General features: G+C 45.1%; 1 protein-coding gene across 1 annotated transcript; it reads right to left on the reverse strand.

The window, feature by feature from the left end:
• Positions 1 to 5,512: 5,512 nt before the first annotated feature.
• On the reverse strand, positions 5,513 to 6,160 carry LOC110906606. The gene has a single exon (XM_022151713.1). The coding sequence runs from the start codon at positions 6,158 to 6,160 to the stop codon at positions 5,513 to 5,515; it is 648 nt and encodes a 215-aa protein (XP_022007405.1).
• Positions 6,161 to 19,547: the final 13,387 nt, after the last annotated feature.

Here is a 19,547-nt window from a genome sequence, read left to right on the forward strand (position 1 = left end):
AAAAATCGCTTGGTTCTGATTTTGGATTTGCAGAGAAAGAGAGATGAGAGATACAGGATGAGTGATTTTGGGTTTGTAGAGAGAGAGAGGGAGAGATGAGCATCCATTTGTGTTTGTGTTGAAAGAGAATGTCCATGTACATTTGTAGCAAAACAAAACAGTAAAAAAAAGAGACGGTTGTATAGACACGTGAAGAAAGGACCAAATATGTTAAAACGAAAAAGTTAAAGGATCAAAGTCGGGATCATGCATTGAGCACCGACCATTGATTTTAAGATATAGGGTAATTATAAAAGTATAGTTCATCATTATCATCATCATCATCATCATCATCATCATCATACTCAGTAAATCCCACCAATAGCAAAGCTAAGGTAGGGTCTGAGGAGGGTAAGGTGTAGACATCCTTACCTCTACCCTATAGAAATAGAGAGACTGCTTCCGGTAAGACCCCCGGCTCGATAATCAATTTAACACAATACTCACAATTTAGGACTAGATCTATCAGATTGAGGACTATGCCGTCTAATTACTATTACTTTCTCCAGTCTACATATAAAATCTTATACGTAATACCGATCACATGATTACGCAATTTTAAGATGATTGATCCAAACTCTAACAAACACATTACGAATATACATTGTGTTCAAGCTTTCAGTTACCTTACATCTATGAAATCGTTCAAAAACAGAACGTAACTGTAAATAAAGGAGTACAAAACCTAGGTTAAAAAAAGAGGAAAAAGCATGTAGTGTGTGTGAATGAATTTGATTTTTAAAATAAAAATAAAAAAGTTAGAAGGGTGCAATTTAACAATGTTTAAACTAATATTTTTGAAAAGGTAGTATGATTAGTAAAAATAGAGGTGTATTTAGACTGTGGGGTATGGGGCGGGGGTTGGGGCGTGGGTGGGTTGAAAACGCTTAAGCCACCATCCCGGGTGGGCTTGGGTTTCGGCGTGGCCAAAGGGGCGGGAGTTTAAAGCCGGGTGTGGGGCGGGCTAGCGATCCTATGTGGCCGGCTCCTATTCACTTGTTGGCCAGGTCATAGCGGGGCATTTAAAATTTAAAATCTAACCATTTGGCCAAGCCAAGCGGTTCACCCCAACCCAACAATCTACATCACTATAAATATAACCCCAACCCCATCGGCTACCCCAACCCAAACAATCTTGTTTGCTGTCCACCGCTACCACAACCAAAACCCACTTGATCGAACCCGCTACCCCAACCCAAACACACTTGATCGATGGCCTCTTGGACACACGAAGAAGAGCTAGCTCTTGTCACGAGCGTGGTTGACGCAATGAAGGGCCGACAACCCGGTGAAACGCGTCTTGATCGATGGCCTCTTGGACACACCAAACCTAGGTGTTTTATGAAAAATATGCAGCACGGCACAGTGTTCAGTGAACACGGCCCCGTGTTCAGGCTACTGTAAATGCAAAACTAACTAAAATGCAGAGAATGTGCGCGCGTTTTAAAAAGGTGTTGAAAAACTGATTAGGCCGTCGATTTTAAGCTTTCTTAAAATCCTTATGTCCCCGGCAACGGCGTCAAAAACTTGATGTGCGTTAGGTGTGATATGATTTTAACTATATTTTTTAGCCCTTTTTAACACTTTAGTCAAGTTTTAAATTTATAAAACACGATATTCTACTAACGCTAAACACACATATGGGCAAGTGCACCCATCGTGAACGAAGTATAGTGTTGGTAAGATACTGAGGTCGTCCAAGAACACAAGAGCTTTTAATACCGGTTTATCCTCAACGTCTAATCAAAAGTTTAGAAAAAGGTTTAAACATGAAAATAAAAACTAAAAATGCTGAAAATAAAAAATAAAAATAAAACAGATAGACAAGATGAATCACTTGTATCCGACTCGCCTTTAGTGTAACCTTTGATTATTTCCGCACTTTTGCACTTTTTAACAGATTATCTTAGTTATTGTAGTAGGCCCCTCTTTTGAAGGTGACGTTACCCTCAACCCAGTAGTTTGAGTCAGCAAGGATACAATCCTAAAGGGTTGGATTATTGAAAGATAATTAATTAAGTTATTAATGCGTAATGTGGCAGGCCCCTCTTTTGAAGGTGACGTTACCCTCGGCTAAGTACTTTGAGTCAGCAGGGATACAATCCTAAATAGCCGGGTTAATATATAAATAGTAGTTTACATATGAGGTGATCAAGAAATTCGGACCCCCCATCCAATACCAGTGGGTACTGAAGGAGGTCCTACTAAGCTTGACCCAGGTCCTTGCAGGATCTATACACTGAACAAGGCAAGACGCTTACCAAACCATTCTCTTAACCCCCGACTAGGTAGCCAACATTTCTCCATATAGACCGTGGAGATATGAATGGTGTAAATATTTTATTTTATATAGACAGTAAAATAACGCCAAGACACCATGGACAAATGATAAGGAAGTTTCACCTTCAACATAAGAAACTAGTTATTAAAGTCATTAATACATAACCAAATAAAAAGTGCGAAAAGATTAAAAATAAAATGTATTACACTAAATGCTTGTCTTCACCAAGTGATGTAAGAGACTTAGGCAAACACGACCTTTGATTGTCAAGAACTCTTACTATCAATCTTGGATCCTGAGACTACTACACACACTCTATGATGGATGATGGATGATGGTGGTGGATGATGGTGTTGTGGTGGTGGTGGAGTGTGAATGAAGTGGGAGAGAGGTGGTTTGCCAAGGCATGCATTTGAAGTGAACCAAGCACCCCTATTTATAGCCTGCATAAAAGCCTGGACACGGCCCCGTGTCCGCTGGACACAGCCCCGTGTCCATCCATATTCTCTTTCTTCATTAAATGCAGTTTGTCTGCATTAGTTGACCACGCCCCCATGTCCGCTGGGCACAGCCCCGTGTGCAGAAGCGTATCTGTAATATCAAGATTTGCTTGGATTCTGCGAATCTTTTCATTGACCACGGCCCCGTGTCCGGTGGACACGCCCCCGTGTTGGGTGATAGAAGCTTCTACAACTTTTTCTTTTCTGCAGACACTTGGGCACGCCCCCGTGCTCATTGAGCACGGGGCGTGTTCAGCCTCCTGTTCTCTTGCTTTTTCTTGGGAAGATGTTGTCGAGGGGTCGGGCATGCCACTTTATTCCTTTTCTTGTATATTGTTAGATTTGGTTGCATTTTTGCTTCTTTTGTTTATTTGAGCTCATTTAATCCTAAAAATTCAAAAGGAAGACAAAAGCATACTTTTTCCAACATTAGTACTAATAAAGGGTTAGTTTTACGCCTCATTGCATGTAATTTATATGTTGCATTTTACACATCAACACTTATACAAGGATAAGTAATAATTTGGAAGGCTACCTAGAATCGATTTCATGAGCACTGCCCGACCCGCAAAAGATAAGAGTCTAGCTTTCCAATTTGATAGCCTTTTATTAAAGGTATCAATAACCTCCTTCCAGTTGACTATTCTGTTCATGTTCGCCCCGACCTTTAAGTCTAGTCAGCAGGGTTTATTCTTATGGGAACGGTCTCGTCAAGAAGGTTAATCTTTAATCTTTAGTTGCTCGATGGCTGGGAATATAATCTGCAAACCGTAACACCGCGTAGCTCGTTACAAGGAGGAGGGGTGGGTGGGGGGGGGGTTCTTCTTGTAACCACTCACCGGCGTGAGAATAAGTATCGTTTAAGAAGAATAGACGAGTGTATGTTAAGAGTAAGAGAGTTACAGAGTCGATCCTTAAACCTATGATTGAAGACTGGTATTTATAGCCGAGGAGTGTGGAAACAACGGACAAAATTATTCAAGTCAAGGAAAGACTAAAAGCAGCACGCGATCGTCAAAAGAGTTATGCTGATAACAGGCGAAAATCGTTCGAATTTCAAGTAGGAGATAGAGTATTATTAAAAGTTTCTCCATGGAAAGGAGTGTTCAGATTCATAAAAAGGGAAAAGCTAAGCCCCAGGTATGTTGGAGCTTTTGAGTTTATTAAAAGAATAGGACCAGTAGCTTACCAGCTACAACTGCCAGAGGAAATGGCGGGAATACATGATGTATTTCATGTATGTAATCTCAAGAAGTGCTTAGCAGATGAATCATTAGTGGTACCTCTTAAGGACATAAAGGTAAATGAGACGCTTATGTTTGTAGAGAAACCCCTGCAATTGAAGATAGAAAGATCAAGAATCTCAAACACAGGAGATTAGTTCTAGTCAAAGTCAAATAGGATTCCAAGGGAGGACCAGAGTACACTTGGGAGCTCGAATCAGAGATGCAGAGGAAATATCTACACCTGTTCTAGTAGACCTCGAGGACGAGATCTAAAACAAGGTGGGGAGGATATAACAACTCTCCCAAAACCATTAAAATACTCCTATACCTCCTAAAATACACCCTGTATACCTTTATATTAACAAAAAATAAATGAAAACAAATAATCAAGTCTTTCGCGGTGCGCGACACAGACCGGCCTATTCTGTCGCGGGCCGGGACAGCTGGACACCAGGCTGCGTCTGATGGCGCCACGTGTCCTTGTCGTGTTAAACCTACACCGATGATTCACCAAGCCTAGATCCTACCCTATATCGCTCGCGGGCCGCGAAGGCCAAGGTCGTAGCTCTCGCGAGGCGCTAGAAAACAACGATCAGGCCTATATAAGGAGTGGTCGAGCTCAGTTCACAATCATTCAATTCTTTTCTTTTCTCTTAGTCCCTATAATAGTTAAACGTTGCCCGGTATTATACCCCTAAAAAGCGAAGCTCTGCCTCGTTGTAAGTATTATAACCCCCGGTTACGTATTAGTTACTCTGCCCGATTAATCTAGAGCTCCGTAACGCATGGAGTTCTGTCTCGGGGGTATAGTTAATGTAAATTGTGTTATCTTACTAACACGTGTGCATTGTTTAGTTTAATAGATTATAACCAGGAAGTCACTAGAAAGCGGTAGTAGTATCTAAAATAGCAATGTGAGTACATTCACTTTTTGTAAACTATTTTTACAAAACCTCAATTGTTTTAAAGTATATTTAAATGTGATTGAGTCTTTGTATTCTATAATTACTGTCGGTATGTTGGGGTTTTGTATACATTACTTGTTACTACATTGTGAGTAGTAGCATGACTACAAGTCAGGAGTGACAGTACCGTGGGTGGTAATTGGGTAGATAGAAACATTTTAATCGCTCTCAATACTGTAAAGATATAAAATCCTGTTTTGATTAAACTGGGATGAACTCGCCAGTATTTCTTGATGATAAAACTTCTTAAATTCAGGTAACAAAATGTGAAAGCCAAATAGAAGCCAGCTAGAGAGCACTGAAGGCTTGGAAAAGTGGCTTTAAAAGTTACCTAAACAAGAAATAAGTTTTATTTCAATAAATTAGGGTTTATCCCTGTAAACATATTTGTAATGGAAACTTGGGTTTTTCCCCATGTAATTATTATTTATAAAAGTGTGGTGTTTTAACTATGATAAACTATTTCCTAACTATGGTCCTGATGTATTTTCCGGTGCCAAATTAATAAACACCGATACCACTAAACTGTCCTCGCGGCCGCCCGCTCCCGGGGTAGGGGTCGGGGGTTGCGACACCGTAGTCTAGGCGTGAGTCTATTGCTTTGAGGTATTTGACCGGGTCCTCCTTCGCACATTGTCCTACTTCAAACTTCACTTCCTTGTCACATACCCTCATTGTTAATCTTCCATCACTCATATCCACCATAGCTCGTGCGGTGGCAAGGAATGGTCTTCCTAGTATGAGCGGGATTTCGGTGCCTTCCTCCATTTCTAGGATTACAAAGTCGGCCGGGAAAACAAATTCTCCGACCTTGACCAAAAGATTATCTATGACACCTTGAGGGTATTTTAGCGACCTATCCGCAAGTTGGATGCTCATCTTTGTAGGATGCGGTTTTTCTAGTCTGAATAGGTTGAACATAGAGGCGTGCATTAGATTAATGCTAGCCCCTAGGTCGGAAAATGTGTTGCTTACCGGTGATCCTCCAATGGAGCAAGGAATGGTAAAAATTCTGGGATCAATCTTCTTTTGTAGGAGTTTGTTGAGGAGTGCCGCCGAGCATTCTTCACTCAAGTTGACTTGTTGGATGGATTCAATCTTCTTTTTGTGAGTGAGAAAATCTCTCATGAACTTGGAGTATTTTAGCATTTGTGTGAGGACTTGTTTAAGTAGGCTTACAAACTTGGTGAATTTCTCCTCGGTCTTTTTTCGTAGTAAACGAACGGGGTAAGAGACCGGTGGTGGTTTGGTTGGTTCGTTGTTTTGGGGTTGAGTACTTTATTGGCTTTTGGCGATGGGTGTGTTTGTGGTTTGTGTAGTGTTTTGGGGTGGTGTTGGTTCATCATCGGGTTCTACCTTCCGATTTCTCATGTTGATAACGCTTACTTGGGCTTTTGGTTTTGGTTCGGTATAACTAGGAAAGGCTCCTTGTGGACTTTCGAAGAAATTTTGGGCAAGTTGGCTTACTTCTTTTTCAATGTTTTGCATGCTAGCCCGTTGGTTCCTAAGTTTGGCCTCTGTTTGTAGGAACCTCTCTGCATACCTTTTGTCGGATTTGGAAAAGAGACGAGTGATTAGATCCTCAAGTCTTTCTCCTCCTCTTTGTTGTGGTTGGAAGCCTTGTTGCTCATTTCGGGGTTGTTGTTGAAAGTTTGATCGATGATTTTGATTTTTTTGGTTATTACCCCCCCACCCCCCCCCCCCCCCCGATTCCCTCTAATTAAAGTTGGGATGATTTCGCCACTCGGGAGTGAAAGAGTTACTTGGGGCTCCCGATGGTCATGGGCGGTTATTAAGGTAATTTACAACTTCGTTTGAGTTTCTAAATCTTTTATACAACTCCATTACTAAATGTTGGTCCGACAGGTCACGATCCACCAGCATAGACGTGGTCCTTTTCTGTATTTTTGTATTTTATATTCAGTTGTATATTTTGTTTTGTTATGTATGTACAAAGTGATGTTATATATTTATACAATTTTAGTTGTTTATATATATATATGTGTGTGTGTTGTTTGTTAAAGTGCTTAGTATGTTTAGTTGGTATCATACGATAGTTTAGTTTCGTTTAGTTTATAATGTTTGTATTATATAATAAACTAGTGGGTATCTCCGCGCTTCGCGGCGGGTTTTCAGTCGGTGTCGGTTCGATTTGGTACCATATCGATACGGTACAAACGCTCTATATAGCAATCAACACATGTTTTACGTCGATCAAAAACCAAAAAATCAAACACCGGTACTGGTACTGATATTCTCACGCTATCGATATTGTTGCTAGGAGAAGAGATGATGACTTTTTAGCAATACCCTTGTCAAACAAAAGAAACCTAAGCAGTACCATAATCATAAAACAATTATAACCTACCAAACTACTAAAACTATGTACAGCTCAAGGATTTTGTTTAGACTTAAATGGGGCAACAGTGTCGTCCTTTAACTCAAAATACTCCAATTATATAGTATACTCGCAGCAGTGTCACAATTCGTTAATATACATCGAATCAAAGCGAAAAATATAATATAATTTGTCCACAATTGCATAAGATATTTAACATGAGCTTCGCGGCAGTGTCATAATTCACGGTTAATATACATCTAATCAAAGTGAAAACAAACCAAAACCAAAATTTCACAAAAAAAAAAAAAAAAAAAAAAAAAGAACTTCGTGTAAATCAATAAGAAAGAAAACAAACCCACATAGCAAAAAACTCGGATCCCCTCTAATAACTCAAACAATCAACACCCAAATAATAAAACATCAAATTGAACATAAATCGGTACGAAATTCGAACAAAAACCTGCTAAAATCGCACAAAAGTTAAGCAGAAACTGTACCGATTGGTCGAAAACGTTACAACAGAGAATCGGAGGTTGCAGATGATTGGATTACGCTATCATCGAACGGTTTACTTTGGGTGTGGGTGAGAGAAACAGTACGGATGATGAAGAAATGAAGGGGTGTATGGATTTTGCTTTAATGAGGCCCTGTCACCGTCGTTCCCTTTTCCGGCCAATAAGGTCGCCGCCGTCTATCGTCCTGACATAACCATCACCGATGCACAATCGGACAATCGAGATCACCGCCATAATCTAAGTGTTAGATTGGTACCACTCACGCGCCGGAGTACTCACCGGATCTTCGCCAGATGCCCTTCATTCTCTCGTCGGCTCTCTCTCTCTGCCTCCCAAAGCTCTCTTTGTTACTGAGGTGTGAATGTGTGTGGGGGACCTGAGTTGTTATCACGTGTCCAAAAGCAAAAGGCAAAAAGTAATGTGGTAAAAGAGAAAAATCCAAAAAGTATCCTGGCGCATTCATGTGATATAAATTGATATATATAATAATGTGATATATATTTATATATTTTTTTGGATTTTATAAAGTATAAAATTTTTATATAAATATAAAAAAGTTTTGTAATATTTAAAATATGAAAATGATAAACATTATACATATTTACTTTTATAAAAAAACCTTTATATATCTTGTCTAATGATAAATATTGTATGGAAATAGTAAGTAAAAAATAAAATAAAACTCTATATGCCTCGTATACAAAAATAGTAGGTAAAAAAAATAAAATAAAACTAGACGAGGCATATAGCACCATAAAAATTTCAATCTGAACAGGTTTTGAAGAATATAAAAGAATAGAGGATATACAGTATACAACTATAGATAGAATAGTTAACAAATTAATCCACCTACGACCTTTCCTTAGCTTGTAATTGTTGTGAGTCATAAGTTACATGTAAGATGTAAATCATTTTTTTTTGTTTCAAAGTACAGTATCATAATTTAGAGATCAAGAACAGATATTTTTTTCTCTAATAGCCCCATTTTATCATTTGCTTTAGACGTTTTAGGCACCTAAAAAGTTTGAGCCGGCATTACTCGGTTGTAAGGCTAAGTTCTTTTAAATTAGGTCTACTTGATAAATAACAATACTAAGTGTTCGGATAACAAGTTTTTTAATAGAGATTTAAAATTACGAAATCTTCAAATTTTGGAGATAGTGATGGAGACCTAAATAATGAATGCTCCAAGCTAAATAATCATTTTCTAATAAAAAATAAATAAATTTTCCTTAAAGATTATGTTTTGAAACAAGTTTTTTTGCCATTTGATCAATGTGTGGATGTAATTTCACTTGTATTATGTACCTACACGCTTTCTGTTTCTGGAAATTTCACTTATATGATGTACCTACACGCTTTCTGGAAAATATCACCACATTTTCCACACATGGCTAAAATGAAGTCAAGGGATGGCCTCTCTATATATATGCCATATCTCATGTTTCATAGTAGTATATGAAGGGGTATGGTCCCAAATCTCGCGTCAGCATCGACCGCGAATGACCATTACCCTTATCAAAACCCCCACTAGCTAACAACCTACTTGTGCCCATGCGAGAACGCGTCGGCACAAGGGTTGAATCCAATCTGCCTAGTAATGAAGGAGAACTTACATGGAACATGAGAACGGTAGAGTGATGCGACATAGCATCACATCTGGTGTATGAAAACGGAAGTATTCACAGCGATGCGGCCTCGCACCGCATCCAGTGAACACTTCTATCAATACAAGAAAGCCTTACCTTAGGCATAGAGAAAGATGAACATAACGGTGCGGCTGGCACCGCACCATATGGGCATTTTCGTCACGACAAGGGATGCAGGCAAATAGTCTCCGCGGACGACGATGCGGCTAGCATCGCATCTCGCGTATTCCTTGGTCACAAGTAGGAGACGCGGTAACTTCAGACGTTACCGCATGTAGCGATGCGGCTTGCACCGCATCCTATGCACTCAACAAGTGGGACTAACACCACAGTACAAGTAGCACCAATGGCAGTTACCTGTCAGAGCTACGTAAGCAATGAACTGACGTGGCGTAACCTCCACAACCGACAAGCCTGACACACCTGCAAAGGTGCAGCACGTCGTCAGCCCATCCATCATCATCCTCCTTCACTCCTCGGCTATAAATACCAACCCCAAACCAGGTTTGAGGTATCTCTTCACAACTCTCTCACTACTACTACTATCTTACTTTGCTTCCCAAGCAAACTACTGATTCTCACGCCGGAGAGTGGTAACAAGGAGCACCCCGCACCCCATCCTCCTTGTTACGAGTCACGGCTTGTTTCCTTGTGCAGGAGATCAACCACCGGTGATCCAGCCAGCGATCCTCGAGAGGAAGGGATTAACCCTTCTTGACGAGACCAGTGTGTTAACCCTACCCGGTTAACCATTGTTTCATCATTGGCGCCCACCGCTACTCTTAGCATTTTCTAAACCATCCTTTTCCCTCTCTCACGATCATGACTGATCACCAAAACAACACTGCGGATAATCCAAATCCCCCAATCCCACCTCCGGTAGGGGTCAATGCCTCGACCTCCCAACCCGGACACATCGGCACGTCCACACAAAGGAGTCCCTCCTTTATGTTTGGACATGACTTATCACAGTTCGCATCTGTGATCCCACCAGGCATGACCGTTCATACCTGGTACGAGCAACAGGCAGCTCTGCTAACAGCAGCATACAACCGCGCTTGTACGGAAGCGAATGTACGCGCTGGGCCTACCCCAGCACCGCACACCCCTACTGAGCGTATTTTACAATACGACGGCAGGATACATTCACGCCTGGCTTCAAGAAGCCGACGTGATGACCGCGGATCGTCTTACTGTTCGGTCCACACCCTCAACGAGGACGATTCCTCATACGGGTCCCATACCAGAGGACCAGTACATACGCGCCTTGGCCCCCATGGCGAGGACAGGAGGCGGTCAACCTCCCGACGTGGCCCAGGCATTCAGAGCCGATTGGGCCCACAACCATACACCGAAGGGTACGGTCATACCGACCCTGACGACCATAGCTACCGCGGTGATTCACATGACACCAGCAGCAGACCGGGAGGACGCAACTACGTTCCTCCCAGTCACCCCCGCAACACATACCTCAGGGCGGCAAAGCGCCCTGCGAACGAGCCATACAGGCCAAAGGCAGCGGCCGAAAATTCCAATTTCGGCACGCGGATTGCCAACGCCCATGTCACCACGACAAAGTTCCCATTCAACGTTGGGAAATACAGTGGTTCAACCGACCCGGACGACCACATGAACATCTTCATGGGCGCGGGCATCAACGGCCAGTGGGATGAACCCACCTGGTGTAATTTCTTCCCCCAGACCCTTACGGGCCTGGCCAGGGCATGGTTCGATTCTTTGCCAGTGGGATCACTGGATTCGTTCGAGGACTTGCGTACCAAGTTCCTCGCCCATTTTAGCCAGCAGCGACGCCATGAACGTGATTCGTTGGACGTCATGAACATCTGGCGAAGAGACGACGAATCCCTCGAGGCATTCGTCGTCCGATATAATAAAGAGTGCCTGGAGATAGGTGACGTGGCAGACCAGATGGCACGAAACCACTTCATCCGGGCCGTCAAAGACAGAGAGATGATCATGACCATCTCTGGCAAGGAGGGCTTGCCCAAAAAATGGGAGGATGTCATGACCGCGGTCAAGACATACGCCCAGACACAGCGGTCACTCGAACCGCATGTGGCAAAGGCAAAGCCCCAAGCTGAAACGTCCCACCAAGGGTCCAAGCGTAACAATAAACGCAACCGGGACGCTGGAAATCGTGATATTTCCAAACCGTACTTCCCGCGAACCAACACGTTCGACCCAAGAAACTACAACCCCGCCCGAGACAGTCGGGCATCAAAGAAAGATTCTCGGGACCGCAACTGGACCGAGATCACCATGTCGCCAAGTGAGGTCCTCCTTGCGGACCCACAGTTCTTGCGACCGGCCCAACCAATGAAGTCCAAGAAAAATCAGGACCTCACACTCTACTGTGAGTACCACAAGGACTCGAGCCACACCACCAACAACTGCATCAGTCTCCGGCTGGAGATTGAGCGGGCCTTAAAGGAGGGGAAACTGCAACACCTTTTGCCAGGTGGGCAAAAACCCACCAAGCGCATTACCCCTCATGGCGAAGGTACCTCCTCCGGGAAGAGAACCATGCACGTGGCTTCCACCCACATGATCCACGGAGGCAAGGGCAGGCCGCGCAAAGCGGCGAGAAGGCCGGAATGTGACTTGAAAGACGAGCAAGTCGTCTTTCCAAAAGTCCGAGGCGGACCGCGCGATAGGCGCGCTGTCGTCATTTCAGGCCAACTGGCACACTACTGCACCGAGCGTCTATTCATCGACCCGGGCAGTACATCTGATATAATCTACGAACAATGCTTCAACCAGTTCGACCAGGAGGACAAAGATCGGTTGCAAGCAGTAGATTACCCGTTAACCGGGTTCGCAGGGGAAACTGTCTTTCCCCTGGGCCAGATCACTTTCCCTGTGCGTCTTTCTAGCGGAAACCGCACAAGGACAGAAGAGGTAAACTTCATGGTTTTGCCTCACACCTCCAGATATGACGTACTCCTCGGGAGAGAATCCCAAGGAGATTTCAATATGATCACGTCCGTCCCCCACTCTGCGGTTGGTTTCCCAACCGACTCGGGGGTCGCGATAATCTATGCCCGCAGGGACGTCATGATGTCGGACGAAGTACGTCCGACCAAGGTCGCACGGCCCACTCCCAACGACCAACCAGAAAAATGGGTTCTCAATGCGAGATACCCAGAACAAAAGGTCACATTGGGTCACGCCTTATCCCCGACCACCAAAGCGCACCTGAAGCAGCTTCTCTTCAGGAACCAAGACATCTTCGCGTGGACACCCGCGGACATGACCGGGGTCCCACGTGATATTGCGCAACATCACTTAAATACCTTGCCAGGTATTAAGCCAGTGATCCAAGGCCAACGCCACCTTGGGTCAGCCAAAAATCAGGCGATGCAAGAGCAGATCGAAGAACTGCTCTCCGCAGGCATCCTGCGGGAAGTTAAATACCAGACTTGGTTATCCAACCCAGTCATGGTAGAAAAACCGTCCGGGGGCTGGCGCATGTGCGTCGATTACAAAGACCTTAACAAAGCCTGCCCCAAGGATTGTTACGCACTTCCAGAAATCGACGAAAAAGTCGATAATCTCGCACCATTCAGGTGGAAGTGTTTCCTCGATTGCTACAAAGGGTACCATCAAGTACAAATGGCAATCGAGGATGAAGACAAAACGGCATTCCGGACTCCCACCGGAAATTACTGTTATACAAAGATGCCGTTTGGGTTGCGCAACGCGGGCTCAACCTACCAAAAGTTGATGAACGATACTTTCCGCGGGCAAATAAGCAAAAGTGTCGAAATCTACATGGACGACCTGGTCGTCATGAGCATGGAAGAGGATACCATGCTCACGGACATCGAAAGAACATTCCAAACTCTGCGAAGCGTTAACATAAAGCTCAATCCAGGGAAATGCTCGTTTGGAATGGAAGAAGGCAAATTCCTTGGGTTCATCGTGACTAAAGATGGATTCAAGGTAAACCCGGAGAAAGTCCAGGCGATCGAGCGCATGCCATCGCCTTCATCGATGAAGGATATGCAACGGCTAGCCGGCAGGCTAGCGGCACTCAACAGATTCTTAGCCAACCACGCAGCTAAGTCTTATCCGTTCATCAAGACCCTGCGGAGCTGTTCAAAGAAAGAACAATTCCAGTGGACCGCAGAGGCTGAACAAGCCTTCCGGGAAATGAAGGAGTGTTTGATACAACTCCCAACTCTAACCGCACCACGAAAGGATGAGCCACTCATATTATACCTATCCGCCGCGGATAACGCGGTGGGTGCGGTATTGATAGTGGAGCGAAAGGGGGTTCAAACACCCATCTATTACATCAGCAAGATGCTCAACGACCCAGAGACGAGATACTCCATAATGGAAAAATTGGTGCTCGCATTAGTACACGCTTCAAGACGGTTACGACGCTACTTCGTAAACCACGTCATCACAGTGCTAACCAATTACAGAATCGGCCCGATCTTATCCAAACCCGACATCTCTGGGAGATTAGCAAAATGGGCAATCGAGCTGGGCGCGCACACGATACACTATAAACCGCGCCCCGCGATTAAAGGCCAGATCTTAGCTGATTTCGCCGCCGAAGTACCGGTGAATCGCATCCAAGAATGCGAAGAAGCACAAACTCCGGCACCAACGCCATCCTCCTCAGAGACATGGGCACTATTCACAGATGGTGCCTCCAACGAGGAAGGTGCGGGTGCAGGTCTGCGACTCGTCAGCCCTGACGGCCAAGAGCTTACATATGCAATCCGCCTCAAATTCAAAAGCACAAACAACGAGGCAGAATATGAAGCCCTGTTAGCAGGACTACGTTTAGCAGTCAAAATCGGCGTGCAACATCTGGAAGCACACGTCGATTCCTTGTTAGTTGCAGGCCAAATACGCGGCGACTATGTCGCAAAAGGGGATATCATGATCCTCTACCTCGAGCAAGCCCTGCAACTAATATCCAAATTCGCTTCGTTCAATATCCGCCATATTAATCGAAGCGAAAACAAGTCCGCAGATGCACTATCCAAACTTGCATCTACCAGCTTCCAACACTTGGCAAAGGAGATACGCATCGAAATTCTGCAAAATCCTTCGGTACCCCTGCGCCAAGTTAACGTCATTCAATACGGTTCAACATCATGGATGACACCTATTATCGCATATCTACAATCAGGTGTGACTCCCGAAAGCAAATCAGAGGCACGCAAGCTACAATACAAAGCGTGCCATTATCAAATGGGAGACGGTATCTTATACCGAAAGTCATACCTCGGGCCACTCCTGCGGTGTGTCGACCCGCAGGATGCCACATACCTCATCCGAGAGATACACGAGGGCATATGTGGCATACATGCTGGACCACGCATGGTAGTGGCCAAAATCATGAATGCTGGGTATTACTGGCCCGGCATGCACCTGGACGCCGTCAAAGAGTTACGCAAATGCATTGACTGTCAACGTCATGCTCCAAAAACCTTGCGGCCAAAGAACAACTTAGTCCCCGTCACAACCGCATGGCCCTTTCAGAAATGGGCAATTGACGTTGTGGGACCTTTCCTTGACGCTCCAGGTGCAGTTAAATTTATCATAGTAGCGGTCGATTACTTCACAAAGTGGGTAGAAGCAAAACCGCTCGCCTCAACCACTGCTATGATAACAAGAAAGTTCATTTGGGAACACATCATCTGCCGTTTCGGTTTACCAATGTGCATTGTCACCGATAACGGCACCAACTTCGCTGCCGACGACTTCCAAAAATGGCTAAAAGAACTACATATTGAGCACATATTCTCATCAGTCGCACACCCGCAAGGGAACGGCCAAGTTGAGAGTATCAATAAAAGCCTAGTCGAAGGGATCAAGGCACGGTTGGGAACGGCCAGACGTGGCTGGGTCGATGAACTCCCAAGTATCTTATGGGCTCACCGAACAAGCCCAAAAACAAGCAACGGGGAAACACCCTTCAGCCTAGTCTACGGTTCAGAAGCGGTGATCCCCGCGGAAGTAGGTCTCCCATCTCCTAGAATGTTGGCTATTGAAAAACTAGACAACAACACGGAACGCAGGATCGATTTGGACCTCTTGTAAGAAAGGCGCGAAAACGCTGCCATCAACGAGGCCAAATATAAATCCAAACTTGAAAAGTACTACAACACGCGCGTCCGCGTTTGTACTTTCAACCCAGGAGATTACGTCCTACGTGACAATGAGGCATCTAATGCCGAGCGCCCAGGCAAACTTGCCCCCAAGTGGGAAGGACCCTACCTCATCAAAGAGGTCTTAGGGAAAGGCGCGTACAAATTGCAAACACTAGAAGGCGAACCTATCGCACGTACATGGAATGCACAACAGCTTCGACGCTGTTATATGTAAGCCATGTTCTTACATTCCTCTATGTAACCTATCGGGCCGCAGGCCATTTGCAAATAAATAAATAAGCAATTTTGTACATTATTGTTTGTTACTACTATTACAAATGCGTGTTCCACTTTGCGGTATCCCAAAAACAGATTGGCAAAATCTTCATTCGCGATACCCATACAAAGTGGTATCCACACACAAATATTGTAATAGGCCAGCAGAAGGCAAAAAGACTTGCATATTTATCCGGTCGGATAAACAAGTTTCTTGATAACACTTAACACAATTCCTGAGCCCAAAAAGGCAAACAATGGAATTGACGCGTACTCATACGACAAAGGTATGGAGTACACTCGACCCCATTCACAAATGGGTAGAGTCCCGGATATATGAGTTTTTACAAAGCTTACACAATTCTAAAACCCTAACGCGGTAAATACCAGAATTGACGCGTACTCATACAACAAAAGTATGGAGTATACTTGACCCCGTTCATAAATGGGTAAAGTTACGCATACTTACGTTCAGACATGCAAGAATTAAACACACTTGTACAAACTGAACAAAAAACTTTATATTCAAAAAATTCAAGCACCCACGGGATGCTTAATAGATTTACATAAAGTTCCTATTCTATACAAGAGGAAAACAAAAAGGAGGCACGCTAGCCAACCTAAATCCTATTTTGTGCCGCTGGTTCCCGCATCTCCTCCGACACCACCAGCGGGAGCTTCCTCTTCCGCATCCGGATACAGCATCCGCAGTCGATCAACGTAGTCCGCAGTCTCCAAACAGTTGTCCAGTTCCTCTACACAGGAAAGGGACGTATCATAAAAGGAGACTTCGGCCGCGTTAAGAAGCGACTCGGTATCCACATCCCGGAAGCCGGACCGCTCTTCGATCTCACCGCCTATAGACATGGCGTTCGTATGGGAAATACAGCGGTTATAACCAGCTTTAAAACCAGCGTCACGAGCACGCTGCTTAACCAAGTCCAAGCCAGCTGCGGTCTCGGGGGCATCCATGATAGCCTCAACAATCTGCAATAAAAAGAGCATAAGTCTCGGATGTTAATCCAAGCAAATATAAAGGCAGCGGATACTTACACGCGCGATACCGTGAGTCCGCAACCACTCACGGTCAGCCTCCAACTGGTCAAAAGAGGACACCAAGGCATCCTTGGCCTCAACAGCGGCATCAGCCCGCTCCTCCGCAACAGACACGCGGGCAGTAAGGTCGGTAACCGCGACCTCCCGGGTCTGAACCTCAGCCTGTCAAAAACAGCAAACAGTTCACTCGATAAGCATTTTCAAAACAATGAAGGAAATATACAACAGAGGTAACGACACATACCTGAAGGCTGGCAACAACCTTATCCAAACGAACGCACTCCGCATTCGCCTCTTCAAGAGCCTTAGAAGAACGGCTCTCCTTCTCTGCGGCCTCTTCAAGGGCCTTTGCAGCACGCGCCCCGGCTTCCTTGGCCTCCTCAAGCGCCTTTAGGGCCTCGGCCCTCGCCTGCTGCGCTTTAACCGCAATGGCCTCAGCTGCAGCTTTTTCCTGGCCCAAGTCAACGTTCGCTGCCTTGGCATTCATTAACTCCTGCCGAGCACGAAACAGAGTGTCATTCTGCTTAGCCCAAGATTCGTTCCACTTCTTACGCTCATTGGACAACTTTTCGTTCCAACTCTTGCGTTCATCAGAAAGGAGTTTGGCAAGAGTACGCACCTGTTTCAGCTGAGCAGCGGCAGCCCACTCCGCGGTCTGTTTCTGCTTCTCAAAAGCAGCTCTATCCTTCTCAAGCTGCTCCGCACCCGCGCGGGCAGCCTTGACCAACTTCTCCGCCTCAGCCCGCATGCGAGCAGCTTCTTCCTCGCGGCGGCCCAACACCTTATAATCTTCCAAAATGGCATTCGCCACAATGGAAGATCCTATCAACATTGTTGAGAGCTGGTTTATGCGCAGCTCACGGGGTGTAGCACGGGCACGTTCCACTTCAAAAGGGGTGCCCAGACCACCCAAAATCTCCTTGCATGCAGAAGGGTCATTAGAAATATCATCCCCCTGCATAACAGTCCAGGGGGGTCGGTGATACACAGTACTGCGACCCTGCGTGTAAGTGCGGTAGTAATACTCCAATTCAGACTCCCCAGGCTGAATTGGAGGCCCATCATAACCCGCACCACCAGCAGACGAGCCGGTACCCTTCTCACCAGCAGGAGACTTCTGCGGCTCAGCATCATGCTGCCGCGCTTCAGCACCCGTTTTTTTGCGGTTCGACATCAGAATGTTGCTTCCCAGTATCAGCAAACCGCACACTCAAATTATCTCCCTCATTGGGAGATATCAGATTGTTGGACGAGTCAACGGTGTCAAATATCTGGGTCGCAGCATTCTCTGCGGTACCCTCCTTCCGCACGGATGACTCAGGCACCACCTTCACGAGAGGTGACTCCGGAGCGTCAAAGATAGAAAAATCTTCATCTTGAGGCTCTGCAAAAACAAAGTCAAATAGCTGTCAAAACAAGTTATATATAACATTTCAGACAAGCTATACAACGCTTACCAACAGTAACCGCAGGTTTTTTCAATGTCGGAATAGTCCTCTTAGACTGCAGCCTCCGACGTTTCGGCCCACCAGCACCAGCAGCCGTCTCTTCTACTTGCCTTTTCCCCGCAGCTGTACCCAAACCCTCAAGGGTATCAGATACTATCACATAATCCAAGTTTCTACGAAAAGAAGAGTGAGAGATACCTGCCGCCTGCGGTACCAAATGAGGCACAACTGGGACCTCCGATATTTTCTTTTGGCGAAAGCGCACGCCTTTCACCGTCTGCCTCTTAGGCACACCCTTCGCATCAGGGTCCCCTAAGGCCCCAAGATCACCTGCATGAAAACCATGCAAAACGTGAGTCAGTACAACCCTCATTGTTATCACAAAAATAAAGGATTCTTAAACATACCTTTGGCCCGCGGCAACTCAACTGCTAATGCGGCTTCAGAAGGCACCCGGAAGTTATCGCGAATGATAACATTAAACTCCTCCTTGCCATCCGCACAAACAACTTTTTCCACCTGACCCTTGAAGTCAGGGGCAAACATCCTCCATACGGGAGCGTCCTCTGATAACAAATGCACAAGTCAGTAACGCATACAAGGATAAGGAAGTTAAAGAAATGAAAAGTACGTACCACCACTTTTCTCCCGCACCACGGGTTTCGATTTCTTGTTCCTCCGCATCAACATCATGCGCAACACCCACAACTGGGTGTTGGTCAACTTCACAGACTCAATGGTCTGCAACCGCGGAAACCACTCCACCGTCTTCACACTTGGGACCGCAATGGTCTCTGCGATGATCGTCTCGGTCACATTCCGAAACGTCATCCTTGCAACAATGGCAGCAGCCTTGATGTAAAAGAACTTCTTCTTCCACATCGTCATCCCCTTGGGAGGAGTCATCAGCTTGGGAGTACCATCTCGCTGACGGAAAGAAAAGAACCCCATGGACACCGTCATTTGATAAAACCGTCGGAAATCTCCAACGGTGGGCTCTATGCCAAGAGCACGAAAGGTGAACTCGAAATTTCGAATCCGAATCATACCAAACGGACTCATTTGAGAGATATGGACCTTGTACCACTCCAAAACCTCGACAACAAAAACGGTCAGA

This window comes from Helianthus annuus, chromosome 14 (genome assembly GCF_002127325.2).
Source record: "Helianthus annuus cultivar XRQ/B chromosome 14, HanXRQr2.0-SUNRISE, whole genome shotgun sequence".
NCBI lineage: Eukaryota > Viridiplantae > Streptophyta > Magnoliopsida > Asterales > Asteraceae > Helianthus > Helianthus annuus.

Bases quoted from the DNA above. Each gene is read 5' to 3' on its own strand.
- LOC110906606 (XM_022151713.1), bottom strand. From the start codon at position 6,160: ATGCTAAAATACTCCAAGTTCATGAGAGATTTTCTCACTCACAAAAAG.